Source organism: Eptatretus burgeri, chromosome 4 (genome assembly GCF_056783735.1).
Source record: "Eptatretus burgeri isolate ZD-2024b chromosome 4, Ebu_testis_v1, whole genome shotgun sequence".
NCBI classification, from domain to species: domain Eukaryota; kingdom Metazoa; phylum Chordata; class Myxini; order Myxiniformes; family Myxinidae; genus Eptatretus; species Eptatretus burgeri.
Window position 1 is genome coordinate 63699906 of NC_140964.1, and position 16753 is coordinate 63716658.

The 16753-nt window shown below is 44.2% G+C and overlaps 2 protein-coding genes and 1 long non-coding RNA gene across 6 annotated transcripts in view; 2 read left to right on the forward strand and 1 right to left on the reverse strand.

Moving 5' to 3' along the window:
• Positions 1 to 1347: 1347 nt before the first annotated feature.
• RPL19 (ribosomal protein L19) lies at positions 1348 to 11339 on the forward strand. Its single transcript, XM_085878415.1, has 6 exons — positions 1348 to 1421; positions 1756 to 1862; positions 6745 to 6867; positions 7032 to 7152; positions 10902 to 11012; positions 11121 to 11339. The coding sequence occupies exons 1-6, from the start codon at positions 1417 to 1419 to the stop codon at positions 11245 to 11247; spliced, it is 594 nt and encodes a 197-aa protein (XP_085734541.1). The 5' UTR covers positions 1348 to 1416; the 3' UTR covers positions 11248 to 11339.
• An 811-nt stretch (positions 11340 to 12150) lies between these two features.
• Positions 12151 to 16753, forward strand: part of CROT (carnitine O-octanoyltransferase) — a 37937-nt gene continuing 33334 nt past the window's right edge. For 2 of the 4 annotated variants that reach the window (XM_085878397.1, XM_085878398.1), the window contains exons 1-2: positions 12514 to 12772; positions 12933 to 13057. In XM_085878397.1, coding sequence (XP_085734523.1) covers positions 12514 to 12772; positions 12933 to 13057 — 384 coding nt within the window. Of the gene's footprint in view, positions 12434 to 12513; positions 12773 to 12932; positions 13058 to 16753 lie in introns of those variants that run through there. The other 2 variants (XM_085878399.1, XM_085878401.1) reach the window with 2 other exon arrangements.
• LOC147028214 (uncharacterized) overlaps positions 12906 to 16753 on the reverse strand; it is a 32014-nt gene continuing 28166 nt past the window's right edge. The window contains exon 3 of the long non-coding RNA XR_015057470.1: positions 12906 to 13041. This is a non-coding gene — a long non-coding RNA (uncharacterized LOC147028214). The remainder of the gene's footprint in view (positions 13042 to 16753) is intronic.

A 16753-nucleotide genomic window follows, 5' to 3' on the forward strand; every position in this document is an offset into this window, starting at 1 on the left:
GTTATAGTGAAACTAGATTTTTCGATAATGGGGGCACTAATTTGCATAAAAATGATACGTGGGACATTTTGACAACTTTTTAACATAGCTCATCATTTTCTACACACTTTTTCCAATCTAGAAACACTGATTAGAAGTATATTTCCAGGGGGTGCATGATACCCCCCTCTTCCTATTAGACTATTTGTGGTGCATTTGGAAATGGGTACTTGTATGTAATAATTGAATCGTAATTACTTTGAACCACCTGATTGGTAAACACCAACACGACCACTTGTAGTGATCAGTGACGTTTTACTAATGTGCAGTCCGTAAGAGGATTCAGACCAATCCGGATGATATATAACTTCATTGAAGATTCACATTCAGAAGCAGACATTGCAATGCACACTCATGTTACACCAGACACAAAAACAAACCAGGAGGACACTCGGGAGAGCGCGTACCTCCGCCAGGCTAACCAGTTTACATTTTGTATCCCACTGATAGGCTGGATCTGGATTCGGATCTTCACCAAAATCGAATCAGTTCGTCCTTGTCACACACCCAACATGCCCACCAAATTTCGTCCGAATCCGTCCACAACTTTTTGAGATATCCTGGTCAGACAGACAGACAGACAGACAGACAGACAGACAGACAGACAGACAGACAGACAGACAGACAGACAGACAGACAGACAGACAGGCAGACAGACAGACAGACAGTCTTGTTTATCTCAATCTTGTTTTCTTTCTCATTTTGATCAACCCTCGGTGCGTACATAAAATATAGATGGAGTGGAATCGTGACGTCATCATTGCCACGTCAATCGTGCGGTGAGGGGCGCGCGCGCGCCACCTCGTGCCCGTCACGTGCGCGAACAACAATCGGCGAACGACCGTGTTGTCAGATTTGAACACCGGAGGCCATTTTCCTCAATGTGTGCCTTGTTGAACCTTCGTTAACCTTCACTTTCAATTTACCTCGACTCGTGCTAGTTGTCGTCATTCCACTGTACGGTAATCATTAAATAATATGAGAAATTCCATTTCAATTATATAAAAGCCAGGATAAAGCGATAAATATATTATATGTGTAAAAATATATTATATGTGTTGCGTTAACATCTTTTTACGTATCCGACATATTTATACAGTTATACGAAATCGGTGGTGTGTTTTTTTTCCAAGCTTTTAAAATCTATACAGTGCATAGACGCCATGACGGAGTAAGCTGTAGCAGCTCTTTCAGCGTTCAGTGCACTTGCCCTCAAAAGAAAAAAAACAAACAACGAACACCCTGAGTAGTAGTTGATTTATATTTGTGGTGGTTTTATTAACATCACGGGTATTCTAATAGTAATTGTCGAGTCCAGTCGCTCGGGGTCATTGAGGTTTCGGCGCATGCGTGGTGTTCTTTTTCACGGCCGACGCCATGAGGTTTGAACGTAGTGTTTCGTGTGGACATTGTGTTTGTGTGTTCGGGTTCCCTTATCGCAGTGCTAATTCCGTCTATCTCTGCTCCTTTGCTCCTATACGGAAGGTGTGGGTTTCACCGAAGCGTTCGGGATGGTTGTTTTGAACGGTTTGAGTGTGTATTAGAGGTTCGGGCCTAGCTGGCCTAGTGCTAGGCCTCGCTTTCGGGGGCCATAGCATGTTGTGTACGTGTTTCAAATGGAGTACAAACTTAGTTTATGATTTTAACGCATCGTCGCTAGTAAGTACTCTTCTGGAGATCCATTGACTTTCCACTTTTTTCGTGCTTCCCACGCAGTAACCTGCGCTTACAGAAGCGCCTGTCTGCCAGCGTGCTGCGCTGCGGCAAGAAGAAGGTCTGGCTGGACCCGAACGAGACGAACGAGATAGCGAACGCAAACTCCAGTAAGAGAAAATCAACGGTTCGCAGCGAAGCACATTGGTCTCACTTTCGGCGTCGTTCTCTATCGTTACACACGACATTGTGGTGATGTCTCATGTATATTCACATTATGACCTGTTCACAAAATTGTTTATCACCATTAGAAGTGCAGCCATGGGAGGGTGGATTGTGTATATATATATATATATATATATATATATATTTTTTTTTAAATTATTTTATTTTAATCTACAATAAAAGCAAGCTCAAATTAGCGAAGATCCTCGTCCTCTTAATGACGTCATAAAAACGAATATGACGTCATTGTGATGTATCACGTTTGCGATAAATTATCTGTGCTAATGCCCGGCTTGATTCCCACAAACAGAATTCAAAAAGCTTGCCGAGTTTCGGAGATAATTTTTTAGGCGATTTCCATTAGCGGAGATATTTTGACGTCGTAACTTTTTTTTTTTTCTCGGAGGAATTTTCAAAATCGCAGATGGTTACTGTCTGCGCAGGGTATTTTTACATATGTACGCCAAGTTTCAGGAAGTTTCGATGAAAACTGTCGGCTGTGAAACGAAATAGTCCACAAGAAGAAGATGAAGAACAACAACGTGAGTAAGACTTGGAGATCCTCCACGAGGATCTAAAAAATCCTGGTGTTACTTTGTAAGTGTGGGTTCTCTATGTGCATACTCTGAATCTATAACTTAACTCGAACACCCATGCGTGGCCATATCGTCTACTATTGGTGTTGATAGGAGGTGACCGCTCGCTTGGACGGCTGTTGAAGTCCTATAAACGGTCGAATGAACTATCTGAATTCCCTGGCATTTTAAGGGAGATATGTGAGCGTGCGGAATGCTCGGGGCCCAATAGGACGGCAATGTTGAAGACTGCTGGGCCGCACCACTCGTGCGGAGGAGTTTGTTGATCGGTGGTAAAAGCGATCACCTTGAAGGGAATTGTATTTTAAAACGTGTTGGCACCCACTGAAGACCGGAAGTGAAAGGTGAGACGAGACACGATGCTCAACTGGAGGTGACTTGGGCAGGAATTTGTAATTTGTTCATGGTGCCGGCGATAGCTCGCCAACTCTTCCACAAAGGACACCGTGGGATCTTTAAGGTCCACCAACTAATGCCGGCAGAACAGGACACCGGTTTAATGTCCATCCGTGGGACGGTGCGCACGTTGACTAATCACAGTACCTGTGAAACACCACGATGAGAGTTTGAAGCTGGGTCAGGATTCTAACCCAAGCTAGACAGTTGAGGAACAGTGTGCAAACCTATAGTCTAGACTCGAGACAATCCTGCCATCCCGTGTGCCAAAATGGGAATGCCAAATAAGTGAACCCACCTGTGTGTATCCCAACATCTTTTAAATGTAAAGTTGGAGTACAGATGTACCTTTCACAACTTCTCCATCAACTATTTCAGTTATATAACACTGCTTTTTTGTTTTTTTTACAGTAGTCTTCTTCTTCGTCTTGCATTCTATCATTTTTTTTTGTTTGGGGTTTGCTCATGGTGTGTTGGATTGGCCCAAGTCTTTCACAAACTGGCTGACCAGGCTTTGACATCCTACTGAAGGTGATTAGAGCAGGAATCTGGAATCTATTCAAAGTGCCAGTAATAACTCATCTACTCCGCGCAGAAAACCATGGGATCATCTATGTCCAGCTAATGCGAGGGAATAGGATACCCTGTTTAATGTTCGTTTGTGGGGCAGTACACTTTGCGCTCGTCTCATCGAGCCCTAATCGGGTGGCATATAAATTGGTCGGGGATTAATCGAGGTAGACACCTCTGGAAAGTACACTTACCCTCCATAGCATCCTGTCAGACATAAGACCGGACAAACTCTAGTTTCATAGTTCCACGGACATTTGCTTTAATATTATCATCTCTGGCTTAGCTTGTACTCCGGTTTGTGGTGGTCATACCAAAAGTCCTATCTCAAAAGTCCTAGGGAGAGAGGTTTGAACTCTCAAACCTCTCTCCCTCCTCAAAATCCTGGTGGCGTTTAATCAAATCTGTTTCTGGTGTATGTTCCATCTCCATCCCCTCCCTTACCTCAAATGGCCGCACTGCTGATTCCACACGTGATAAAGCTGAATGTCTAAACTCGGTGTTTGCAGCTAAATCTTGTGTCCCAAACCCATCACTATCTCTACCCACTTTACCCAGTCGCACCCAACTGTCCCTGGACTCTGTATCCTTTTCTCCTGACAAGGTGGAGAGCTTGCTTTCAAACCTCGAGTCAGATTCTGCAACCGGTCCAGACGGCATCAGCCCACGTGTCCTCAAAGCCTGCTCTTCTGCTCTTGCTCACCCTCTCTCTGTTCTATTCACCCTCTCATTTGCCCAAGGTCATCTGCCATCTGCTTGGAAATCTGCTAACATCACTGCCCTGCATAAAAAAGGTGCAAAAACAGATCCCTGTAACTACAGACCAATCAGCCTTCTCCCAATCATCAGCAAGGTTATGGAATCCATCATCGCTTCAGACATGAAATCCTTCCTCTTCTCCGATGGCTTGATTTCCAATCATCAATTTGGTTTCAGACCAGGTCACTCTACCCTGGATATGCTGCTTCTGCTCTCCCATCAATGGATGGAGGTCCTCGATGCCAGACAGGAAATCCGAGCCGTATCCCTGGACATATCACGTGCTTTTGACACAGTCTGGCACCCTGCCCTACTCACCAAACTCTCTTCCCATGGTTTTCAAGGCCATCTCCACTCATGGCTCACAGACTTCCTCTCCTGTCGCAGTCAACGTGTGGCCCTAAATGGAGTTCTTTCATCCCCTCTTCCTGTGCAGGCTGGAGTTCCTCAAGGTAGCGTTCTGGGCCCTGTTCTTTTTCTGGTTTTTATCAATGATCTCTCCGACTCTCTGGAAAATCCTCTATTTCTCTTTGCCGACGACTCCACCCTCTGCCGTACCATCTGTCATCCCTCAGACTGGCAAGCAGCAGCTTCTTCGCTCACTGCAGATCTGGATAAAATCACAAACTGGTCCAACACGTGGAACATGTCTTTCAATCCAGACAAATCTCACACTCTCACTATGTCTCTTCGAAAGGACCGTTTACAAAACCCCCCCATCCACTTTCTCAACAATCCTCTGGAAGAAGTCTTTTCTTTCAAGCTTCTAGGTCTCACTATCTGCCATGACCCTTCCTGGGAAAGTCACATTTTCAACCTCGCCTCAAAAGCCAGTCGCCGACTGGGAATCCTCCGTCGTGCTAAGTCCTTCCTCGGCCCTCTTGAGCTCCTGACCACTTACAAAGCTTTTGTCCATAGCCTGATGGAGTACTGCTCTCCCCTCTGGGCTGGTGCTCCTGCCTCCCACCTTTCTCGGCTTAACGCTGTCGAAACCAGGGCATTTAAGATCATCGGCATCTCCCGCAATGAAGCTGAGTCTTTGGGCCTCTCACTCAATCACCGCAGGTTGGTCGGTGGTCTTTCTGTCTTCTACCGACTCCTCTCCAGCCTTGCCCCCCCCTGCTCTCTCTGCGATTTGTCCCCACCACATTTCCACAGGGCGCTCAAGGTCCGCCAACAACCCCCTTCTGGTAAAACTACCAAAATCACGAATCGCTGCTCATCTTCACTCTTTCATTCCTCTTTTTCCCGCCTTTGGAATAAACTTCCTCACTCTATTCTTTCCCATTCTTCCCTCCAGGCTTTCAAAACAGCTGTTCACCACCACCTCTTATCTTCCCCCATCCAAATCCTCGATCTTTTCTACCCCCGATAATCCACCCAAGCCCACTTCCTTCATTTCTCCTGCTTTCCTTCCTGAAAGTCCCTGAAATGTCCATCTTCTCTTCGCCATGTTCCCCGTCCCATCCCCATCCCTCTCCCTTCCACAGTTCACCTAATGTGTCTGTTCCCCACTGTTTTGTCCCTTCCACTCCCGCCCCTCTTGTCTCATGCCTCCTTGCTGTGAGTTATGTGTTTGCTCTCATACGAGCCTCGACCAAGGTATACAAAAAGAAAAAAAAAAATCTATCTTCAAAAAAGACGTGGCACCATTGGTGAACTTCATCCATGTCGTCTCCATCCTTCTGAAGTCACTTTCAGTGGTTAACACCTCTTTTTCAGGTGAAAACATCTTCACCGAAGCTCTGTGGATGCTATTCTTAAATTAGCTTCTCAATTTATTGGCGTCCTTCACATCCGTTTTATTCTACATTACCCATCTAAGAAGTTTGGATCTGCCACGACCCCGTCCTCGGTACGAGATGCCATTATTCGAAACACTGAAACAAAATGGTTCGAAAAGCTTTGTTTACTCAACACGTGGGTGAATGAGATGGTGCACACGTAATTTTGAACTTTGTGATTATTTAGGCCGACTTGAGTTGCATCATTTGTCATGACCTACTGAGCTTAAGTGACGTGACATCAGCTGTCGTTTTTTGAGTGTTCCTGACACGATGCCATAACCAGGATGTTACAAGGAAATGGTTTGACATATTGTGAATGAAATACCACCATGTCTGGCAAACAAACGGCATTTTGCCACGCACTAACAACTACGTAATCGTATGTTCGGGACATGGGCCATGTTGAAGCTTGGAAGGGCTTTGTTAACCGCAAAGTATGGACTTTTTCCCCATACGTAGACTTTAAACTGTTCTTTTATAAAATGGGAATCAATGGTGTGTCCTGGTGATGATAAATGATTTTGTAAATGATTCGTTTTATTTCTAGTACTGCATAATGTTGGGCTTCCCAATGTGGATGCATAAAACTTAGGTGGAGCTATGAATCTAAGCTGTGTGCTTGTGATAATGTGTTTATACAAAAATATATATCTCACAACACAATTCTTCAATTGTTGTGAGTGTCCATTCTAACAACCTGCCGTGTTTGCTGTCCACAGGGCAGCAGATTCGCAAGCTAGTGAAGGATGGCCTTATTATCCGTAAGCCAGTGGCCGTACATTCGCGTGCACGATGCCGTAAGAGGTTGGAGGCTCGCCGTAAGGGTCGTCACATGGGCCATGGTGAGTGAGGGGACAACTATTTTGTAGCCACGAACTGACCCTGGGTACCATGTGCACATATGCAAAATTTGTTGGAGAGTGGCCTTGTTTCCAATTCTATAATTATCGTACTTGGAGTTAAACAGGACTCATTTTTGATTAATGACCCCGGCGGTGCTGCGCAGGTAAACGGAAGGGTACAGCCAACGCCCGCATGCCTGAGAAGCTGGTGTGGATGCGTCGAATGAGAATCTTGCGCCGCCTGCTTCGGAAGTACCGCGAAGCCAAGAAGATTGACCGACACATGTAGGTTGCACACACAAGAAACCGAGCCGACCATTTGTATTGTCAAAACAAATCGTAATGTATAGCTCTGATGCATTGGCCTAGCCATTTCCTGATTCTTCGACAACCTTCTCCCTCCCACCAACCTTCTCCCTCCCACCAACCTTTCCGAAAATTCTGTGAGATTCATACATATATATATATATATATATATATATATATATATATATATATATATATATATATATATATATATATACTGGCACTTGGCCAGATTGTATTCATATCATATACACACTTCATGGCCAGAAGTATGTAGACATCCCTTCTAATTACTGGATTCGGCTATTTCAGCTACTCATTACTGACCGGTATATAAAATCAAGCACACAGCCATGCAATCTCCGTAGACAAACATTGGCAGTAGAATGGGCCGGACTGAAGAGCTCAGTGACTTTCAACGGGCATAGGACGCCACCTTTCCAACATGTCAGTTCGTCAAATTTCTACTTTGCTAGAGCTGCCCCAGTTAACTGTAAGTGTTGTTATTGTTGAGTGGAAATGACTTGGAGCAACAACAGTTCAGCCTTGAACTGGTAGGCCACACAAGCTCACAGAATGGGACCGCCAAATGCTGAAGCACGGAGCGTGGAAAAAAAAGAGTCTGTTGACAGTTACAACACTCACGACCGAGTTCCAAATTGATTCTGGAAGCAACGTCAGCACAAGCACTGTTCGTCGAGAGCTTCGTGAAATGGGTTTCCATGGCCGAGCAGCTGCACACAAGCCTAAGATCACCATGTGCAATGCCAAGCATCGGCTGGAGCGGTGTGGAGCTCATCGCTATTGGACTCTGGAGCAGTGGAAACGTGTTCTCTGGAGTGATGAATCGCGATTCACAATATGGCCGTCCGACGGATGAATCTGGGTTTAGTGGATGCCAGTAGAATGCAACCTGCCCAAATGTATGGTGCCAACTGTAAAGTTTGGTGGTGGAGAAGTAATGGTCTGGGGCTGTTTTTCATGGTTCGGGTTAGACCCCTTAGTTCCAGTTCAGGGAAATCTTAACGCTACAGCATACAATGACATTCTAGACGATTCTGTGCTTCCAACTTTGTGGCAACAGTTTGGAGAAGGTCCTCTCCTGTTTCAGCTTGACAATGCCCCCGTGCACAAAGTGAGGTCCATACAGAAATGGTTTGTTGAGATCGGTTTTGGAAGAACTTGATTGGCCTGCACAGAGCCCTGAACTCAACCCCATCGAACACCTTTGGGATGAATTGGAGTGCCGCCTGCGTGCCAGACCTAATCGCCCAACATCATTGCCTGACCTCACCAATGCTGTTTTGGCTGAATGGAAGTAAATCCCCAGAGCAACGTTCTAACATCTTGTGGAAAGCCTTCCCAGAAGAGTGGAGGCTGTTGTAGCAGTAAAAGGGGGGACCAACTCCGTATTAAATGCCCTTGATTTTGGAATGAGATGTAGGACGAGCAGGTGCGTGCGTGCGTGCATGCGTGTGCGCGTGTAACTGGTCAGAAGTTTTACAACACCCTCATTCTTCCAATTTTTCCTGAAATTAAAGCAGTTTAATGTTTCAATGTACTCTGAAATCAAAGCGTTGAACAAATAAACAATTGCAGATAAAAAGGAAATCATGGAATCGTTTTGTTGAACAAAATTTAATCTAAATTTTTGACTCATCAAAGTAGCCACCTTTTGCAGATATAACAGCCGAACATACTTGTGGCATTCTTTCTCCAATGGAAATCAAATATTGTTCGGAAAGTTCTTCCCAACACTGTTGCAGAAGTTCCCACAAATGTGTTTTACTTGTAGGTTGCTTTGCTTTCACCCTTCTGTCCAGTTCATCCCAAACCAGCTTGATGGGGTTTAAGTGTGCTGGCCATTCCATGATTTGAAGCCTACCGTCTTGTTCTTTTCTTCGAAGGTAGTTCTGACATAGCCTGGAGGTAGGTTTTGGGTCGTTAACTTGCTGTAGGATGAACCCCTGCGTCGACCAGAGGGTATTGCATGGTGCTGCAAAATGCTGTGGTAGCCCTTTTGGTTCAGTCACCCTGTGCAACTCTAGATCCAGCAAAAGAGCCCCAGATCATCACACTTCCTCCTCCATGTTTGACAGTTGGTGTCACACACTGAGGAACCATCCTTTCGACGGCGAACAAAAACCCTGCGTGATGAACCGAGGATTTCAAATTTTGATTCATCGGTCCATAAGACCTTCCAGTTTTCAGTCGTCCACTGGTGGTGCTTCATGGCCCAGCCAAGCCTCTTTTTCTTATTTTGCCATCTTAGCAATGGCTTTCTTACTGCCACTTGACCTGTCAAACCTGCAGCTCGAAGTCTTCTCTTCACAGTTGAAACTGAGACTCTCTCACTTCGACCAGTGTTAAGCTGTGCTAGAAGCTGCTGTCCTGTGAGCCACCTATCACGCAAGCTGTTGACTCTCAGAAACTTGTCTTCTGATTGTGTTGTGGCTTTGGGTCTGCTAGACCTCTTCCTGTCACAGTTTCCTCCAGTTTCTAAGTGCCTTTTGATGGTGTAGGAAACTGTACTCACTGACACCTTGGCTCCCTTTGCAATTTCTCCAAAGGAAAGACCTACACGTTTAAAGGTTATAATGGTCTGTCTGTCTTCCTTTGTTAATTGTCTTTGTCTCACCATAATGATAGCAATATACTACTTCCTGCAGTGCAATAATGTTTCAGAGGGTGTAGCAACACAGTCTGTTCCAACACTGCTTTTATACAGACAGAGGGTTTGTAACTAATCAACAAAAGTTGGGATGCCTGCTGGAATTGTTTTCATCAACTTTCAAGGCTTAATTTACTTCCATTGCTGCAGAACAGCTGCAGTTGCTAACCCATTACTTGTTCCCTGAAAAGGGCCTTTTTAAAAACCTCTGGCAGTTCACCGCTTTGCTTTGCTTTCAGGTTATTCACTGGACTTGAACTGCTTAAATTTCAATAAAAACCGAAAATGTGGGTGTTCTAAAACTTCTGACCGGTAGTTTATGTATGTATACACATTTCCATATACAAACACACACTGGTGGTTACTATTCCATTACAATGTCCCGAATGTTGGAGGAGCTTGTACAATAATCGCTCCTGATCGCCTGAAAAGTAAATCAGGTTCCACCACACAAAACTATTAATGAAAAGTGATTCAAACAATGTCCCGAATGTTGGAGGAGCTTGTACAATAATCGCTCCTGATTCCCTGAGAAGTAAATCAGGCTACACCACACAAAACTATTAATGAAAAGTGATTCAATGTTCTGGTTCCTATTTGGAATCTCATTCACTCCCAGAGAATAAAGCTGTGTCAACTTCAAATATTTGTTCTGAAATGCCATTAAATACTAAATGTTTTGTCAGGTTGAGAATCAAACCCAGGCTGCACGGGGGAACTCATTGTCCCAGGCTGCACGTGTGAATCTCGTGTTCCGAATGGTCTGATTTGTTCTATTTTTAACAATCATCTCCGTGATGCTTATAAATGTGTCATTTGTTTAGCGATTGTATACTCCCTGGTTCCACTGAACAGAATTCTCATCGCTCGTTATATTCCTCACATCATTCTTTTGATCGTCTTGGGATTCATGAATCGAGTGCGGTTCGGTTCACTTGTTCATTTTCGGAAGTTGCAGACTGGCTGATTCATCACCAATATTGCTGAAGCTAATTTCATGATTGATGCCATCAAACGATATTCCATTTGTTGCTTTCTAACAAAATGCTCCACGTAGGTACCACATGCTCTACCAGAAGGCGAAGGGAAACGTTTTCAAGAACAAGCGTGTACTGATGGAGCACATTCACAAGATGAAGGCGGACAAGGCTCGCAAGAAGCTGTTGGCGTGAGTGTCTCACCATGACCCAAGCCTGTTTCCATATTTACCGTTCCCATAAGTGGAAGATGTCAGCATCAAGCCGTTGTGATCCTCTCTGTCCGTGTGTTTTTGCAGGGACCAGGCTGAGGCTCGTCGATCTAAGAAAAAGGAAGCGCGGAAGCGCCGGGAGGAAAGGATTTTGGCCAAAAGAGAGGAGTTCCTCAAGGGTTTGGCCAAGGAGGATGAAATGTCCAAGAAGTGAAAATTCACATTTTGAAGATGTATTATCTGCATTCTCCTTAATAAAAACATGCCTATCATTCCCATTCTTCTGTAAAAATGGGGCTCATTCTATTCCTGTTTTACTTGTTTGTACTCAGCGCGTGGCTGCGGGTTGGTGTCAGTTCTTGCAGGGCATGGTGGCGTTGCTGCCGCAGTGCCCCTTGTCGGTTCGAGCCGAGATTTGATTTGGTGATATGTTAATGGTGCCGGTGATAACTCGCCAACTCTTTGCAAAGGACATCGTGTGATTTATTTTATTTTTTTATATATTTTTTAAAACGTCGACCAACAAATGCTAGCAGAGGGGATGCCCAGTTTACCATCCATCCGAGTGACAGCACACGTTGATGAATCACCATGCCTGCAAAACACCAGCATGATGGTTTATAGCAGGGTTGGGATTCAAATTCAAGCAAGACAGTGCAGCGGTGTGTGCAGATCATCTTATGTCCTTTCGATCATCTTGTCAGTCCATGCTATTTTGGTAACCCACATCTACGATCGGTTTGCACTCGAAACACATCAATACCTTCACAGGGGTCCAGGAAGGATCTTTATGACCCTGTCTGTACCGATAATATTTGTGGGAAGGAAAGTTGCACCATTGCCATGAAGCTGTTGGTGTGGTCATCCTATCATGGTGCCCTTTTACCTGAATAATCTCGTTCTAAATTATATGATCTTTCTGTTTGCTGATTGTCAACAACTCGTAACTTTATCAGCAGCTTCTCTATTCTTTATCAGTTGGACTTTGCAATGGTAACGTTGGTGGTACCAATGTGGCTTTAAAATGGGGGAGGAAATGTACGGCAGGGTGACTTCTATAAGCCGACGGAGCTTTTCGATCCTTTAGCAGAGGAACTTCATGCTGTAGGTTGCGGTGTGCAAGTTTTGAGGTCTCGTGCGGCGGTAGTGATGTGAATAAAGGGTTTATGATAAACTGGAAGTGGGACGTCACTCGTGACGTCGACATTGGCAGACTCGAAGCACAGGAAGTTGTTACAACCGTTGACGTTTTTGAATTGTTAACACGATGAAATCATGTTAAATCCTGCATTGTGTGTACTCACTCGTTTGTTATTTCCATCGCGCTGGACCAGATCAGCTTCCGCTCGCCGTCCGTTCACTGTTGGTGTGATCGGAGGAGATCAAATCAAAAATCTCAGGTGCGTGGGAACGGGGGACGACGAAGAGAACTCGCATCTACCATCAGGGAGGGAATGGGGAATCGAAGGCATATGGTGTCATGATGCAGCAGATGGTCAAAAGTGGACGAGATAGAGCGGTGTATAATGCTGGATGTGGTACCTCATTGTGTTTTGTTTTCGTGCTCTGCCGTTTGTTTACTGCACATGACGTTGCTGATGGTACTCACATTGCTCAATCAGGTATGGATTTGTACACTTTTGAAAGCGAAAGAGAGAGGACATTCCAGTATCAGGAAAGCCTGCCGTCACTGCCAGTACCTCCCTTGCACGAGACTTTGAACAAGTACTTAGATTCAGGTACTTCGGTGTTTAAAGCAAAATGTTGTAAATTATGCTTGTGCAGGCCCGGATGGCGTTTTGGAACATCTGTTTATTACGTAGGCAAAGATTATGGAACTTTTGACCACCGTACGTACCTAATAAATAGATGGTCCCTTGCCATGCTTTGTTATTTCAGTGAAGCCTCTTGTGGAAGAGGAAGAATACAGACGCACCCAGGAGGTGGTAAGGAATTTTGAGTACGGAGAAGGACGAGCTTTGCAGGAGAAGTTGCTGCAAAGGGCTTCCTGCAGGAGAAATTGGGTGAGAAGGTGGAGGTGAATTCACTTTCCAGGATGTGCATTTGTTCATCTTTGTCTTCTACCAGTGTGTGATTAAAAATCAGGGTTGTCATTAACTTGGGAACACAACTGCAACAATGCCAATGAAAACATGGAGTTGTTAGCAAATATCAAGGCTTCCGATTAGTGCGGTAACACCTGCGAGTGAAAGAAAGCACCGAGAGACACCTTAAAATTTATCATTTTATAAAAGTAAAAACTAATAAAAAATTTTTTTCTAAAAATTGGAACATGTCTTGATTGCTAAGGAAGGATTCCCGAGGATGGTCACATGTTCAAATCATAATCACTGCAACCTATAACCTCAATGATATTGTTGCGGGCTGAGGTCTGGTGGAGAACGACCACAAGGTGGAGGAAACTCATTCGATTCCCACCAGACTCCCCGGAATTGTCGGCCGTCGCTCACGGATAATTCCGTGACGCGGCAGGTCGCTTAACCGACCGTGGATGACAATATCTCAACCGTGTGGCGTAGGGTCCTCCTGTCTAGAAACGAGTTACCTAATTAACCACGCGGTTTCGACTATTGGGGAATCGCACCCTCGGTACGCCTTGCCCAAACCGGATCGCTCTACTGACTTCCTTTCTCGATCGATGCAGTCGAGCGGCACTGCCCAGGACGTACCGGCTAGAATGAACGGATTATCGGGAATAAAGACCCGGCTAAACTCAGATCCGAACCATGCTGGACCAATGGAGGAAAAGACAAAGACAAGCTGGGAACATTTCTACAATTATTTATTTACAACAAAGCGAGGAAAAGCATGTGGCACAGGAAAAAGGTTTATTCGGTATGTTAATCAGGGGAAGATGAGAGGGGTGTGGTGCGGCAATTTACAAGCAACTTCCAAAAGCGGACACAGTGCAGACTTGACGCGAGAATAACCAGAGAGTTGGTGTCAAAGCCACCCAATGCTCGCCTGTTTATACATTTATCGTTTTTAAAAGACTAGTCTAATAATATTTTTTTATGAAGCATTGCAGTAAAGTCTGATCCAAATAATTTTAAAGCAATATATGTATTTGTATATTGTAATCAGTAAACAATAGTGTGGTAGATAAAAACATTAGAAAGGAAATAACTTGCACCAAAAACTTTAACATTTTCACGCTCACGCCAGGGGTATCGCTATTGCTCTCTGTTCTTCGAACAGGCGAGCTAAAAAGTAATATGTAGTGTTTTGACTTCACAAATATTGAGTGTCTGAAAAGATGCACCAGCAAAATTTGTTTCATTTGGACTTAATTGCATACCAAGTACACATATTAAATGAATGGCAAGCATCTAGTATAAACAGGCGAGCATTGGGTGGCTTTGACACCATCTTAGGTTTAAATTAAAAAAAATTTTTTTAATCATTTGTTAATTTCAACTTCACTACACCAATAGTATACCCCAAATGAACCTCCATGCCAAATATCAGCATCCTAGTACACATTAAATGAATGGCAAGCTTTGAAATAACCTGCACCAAAAACTTTAACGTTGATGTGCTACAAAATAGTTAAGTTTAAAACATTTGAAATTATTTTTTTATTTCAACTTCACTACATAAATAATATACCCCAAAGGAACCTCCACGCCAAATATCAGCATCCTAGTACACATATTAAATGAATGGCAAGCTTCTAAATAACCTGCACCAAAAACTTTAACATTTTCACGCTCACTTTCACGCTATAGCTATAGCTGTCTGTTCTTCGAACAGGTGAGCTAATAAAAACCAGAGAGTTTGTGTCAAAGCCACCCAATGCTCGCCTGTTTATACATTTATCGTTTTTAGCTCGCCTGTTCGAAATACAGAGAGCTATAGCGATACCCCCGACGTGAGCGTCAGCGTGAGCGTGAAAATGTTAAAGTTTTTGGTGCAAGTTATTTTTTCCTTTCTAATGTTTTTATCTACCACACTTTTTTATGCCCGATACAGTGGGGAGAACAAGTATTTGACACACTGCCGATTTTGCAGGTTTTCCCACTTACAAAGCACGTAGAGGTCTGTAATTTTTATCATAGGTACACTTCCACTGTGAAAGACGGAATCTAAAACAAAAATCCTGAAAATCACATTGTATGATTTTAAAATAATTAATTTCCATTGTATTGCATGAAATAAGTATTTGATCACCTCCCAACAAGTAAGAATTCCAGCTCTCACAGACCTGTTAGTTTTGTCTTTAAGAAGCCCTCCCATTCGACACTCATTACCTGTATTAACTGCACCTGTTTGAACTCGTTTTCTGCATAAAAGACAGCTGTCCACACTCAATCAATCAGACTCCAACCTCTCCACAATGGGCAAGACCAGAGAGCTGTCCAAGGACATCAGGGACAAAATTGTAGACTTGCACAAGGCTGGGATGGGCTACAGGACAATAGGCAAGCAGCTTGGTGAGAAGGCAACAACTGTTGGCGCAATTATCAGAAAATGGAAGAAGTTCAAGATAACAGTCAATCTCCTTCGGTCTGGGGCTCCATGCAAGATCTCACCTCGGGGAGCCTCAATGATCATGAGAAAGGTGAGGGATCAGCCCAGAACTACACGACAGGACCTGGTCAATGACCTGAAGAGAGCTGGGACCACAGTATCAAATAAAACCATAAGTAACACACTACGACGTCATGGATTAAAATCCTGCAGCGCACGCAAGGTCCCTCTGCTCAAGCCAGCGCATGTCCAGGCCCATCTGAAGTTTGCCAATGACCATCTGGATGATCCAGAGGAGGAATGGGAGAAGGTCATGTGGTCTGATGAGACCAAAATAGAGCTTTTTGGTTTAAACTCCACTCGCTGTGTTTGGAGGAAGAAGAAGGATGAGTACAACCCCAAGAACATCATCCCAACCGTGAAGCATGGAGGTGGAAACATCATTCTTTGGGGATGCTTTTCTGCAAAGGGGACAGGACAACTGCACCGTATTGAGGGGAGGATGGATGGGGCCATGTATCGCGAGATCTTGGCCAACAACCTCCTTCCCTCAATAAGAGCATTGAAGATGGGGCGTGGCTGGGTCTTCCAGCATGACAACGACCCGAAACACACAGTCAGGGCAACTAAGGAGTGGCTCCGTAAGAAGCATCTCAAGGTCCTGGAGTGGCCAAGCCAGTCTCCAGACCTGAACCCAATAGAAAATCTTTGGAGGGAGCTGAAAATCTGTGTTGTTCAGCGACAGCCCCGAAACCTGAAGTATCTGGAGAAGATCTGTATGGAGGAGTGGGCCAAAATCCGTGCTGCAGTCTGTGCAAACCTGGTTAAGAACTATAGGAAATGGCTGATCTCTGTAATTGCAAACAAAGGTTTCTGTACCAAATATTAAGTTCTGTTTTTCTGATGTATCAAATACTTATTCCATGCAATAAAATGCAAATTAATTATTTAAAAATCATACAATGTGATTTTCAGGATTTTTGTTTTAGATTCCGTCTTTCACAGTTGAAGTGTACCTATGATAAAAATTACAGACCTCTACGTGCTTTGTAAGTGGGAAAACCTGCAAAATCGGCAGTGTATCAAATACTTGTTCTCCCCACTGTATATGTATCGGGGCGTATTATGTGATACTGGTCGTTCGTCCGTCCGTCTGTCTCTGTCTGTCTGTCTGTCCGTCCGTCTGTCCGTTCCTATCCGCACTCTAACTCCCAAAGTTTTCAACTTTC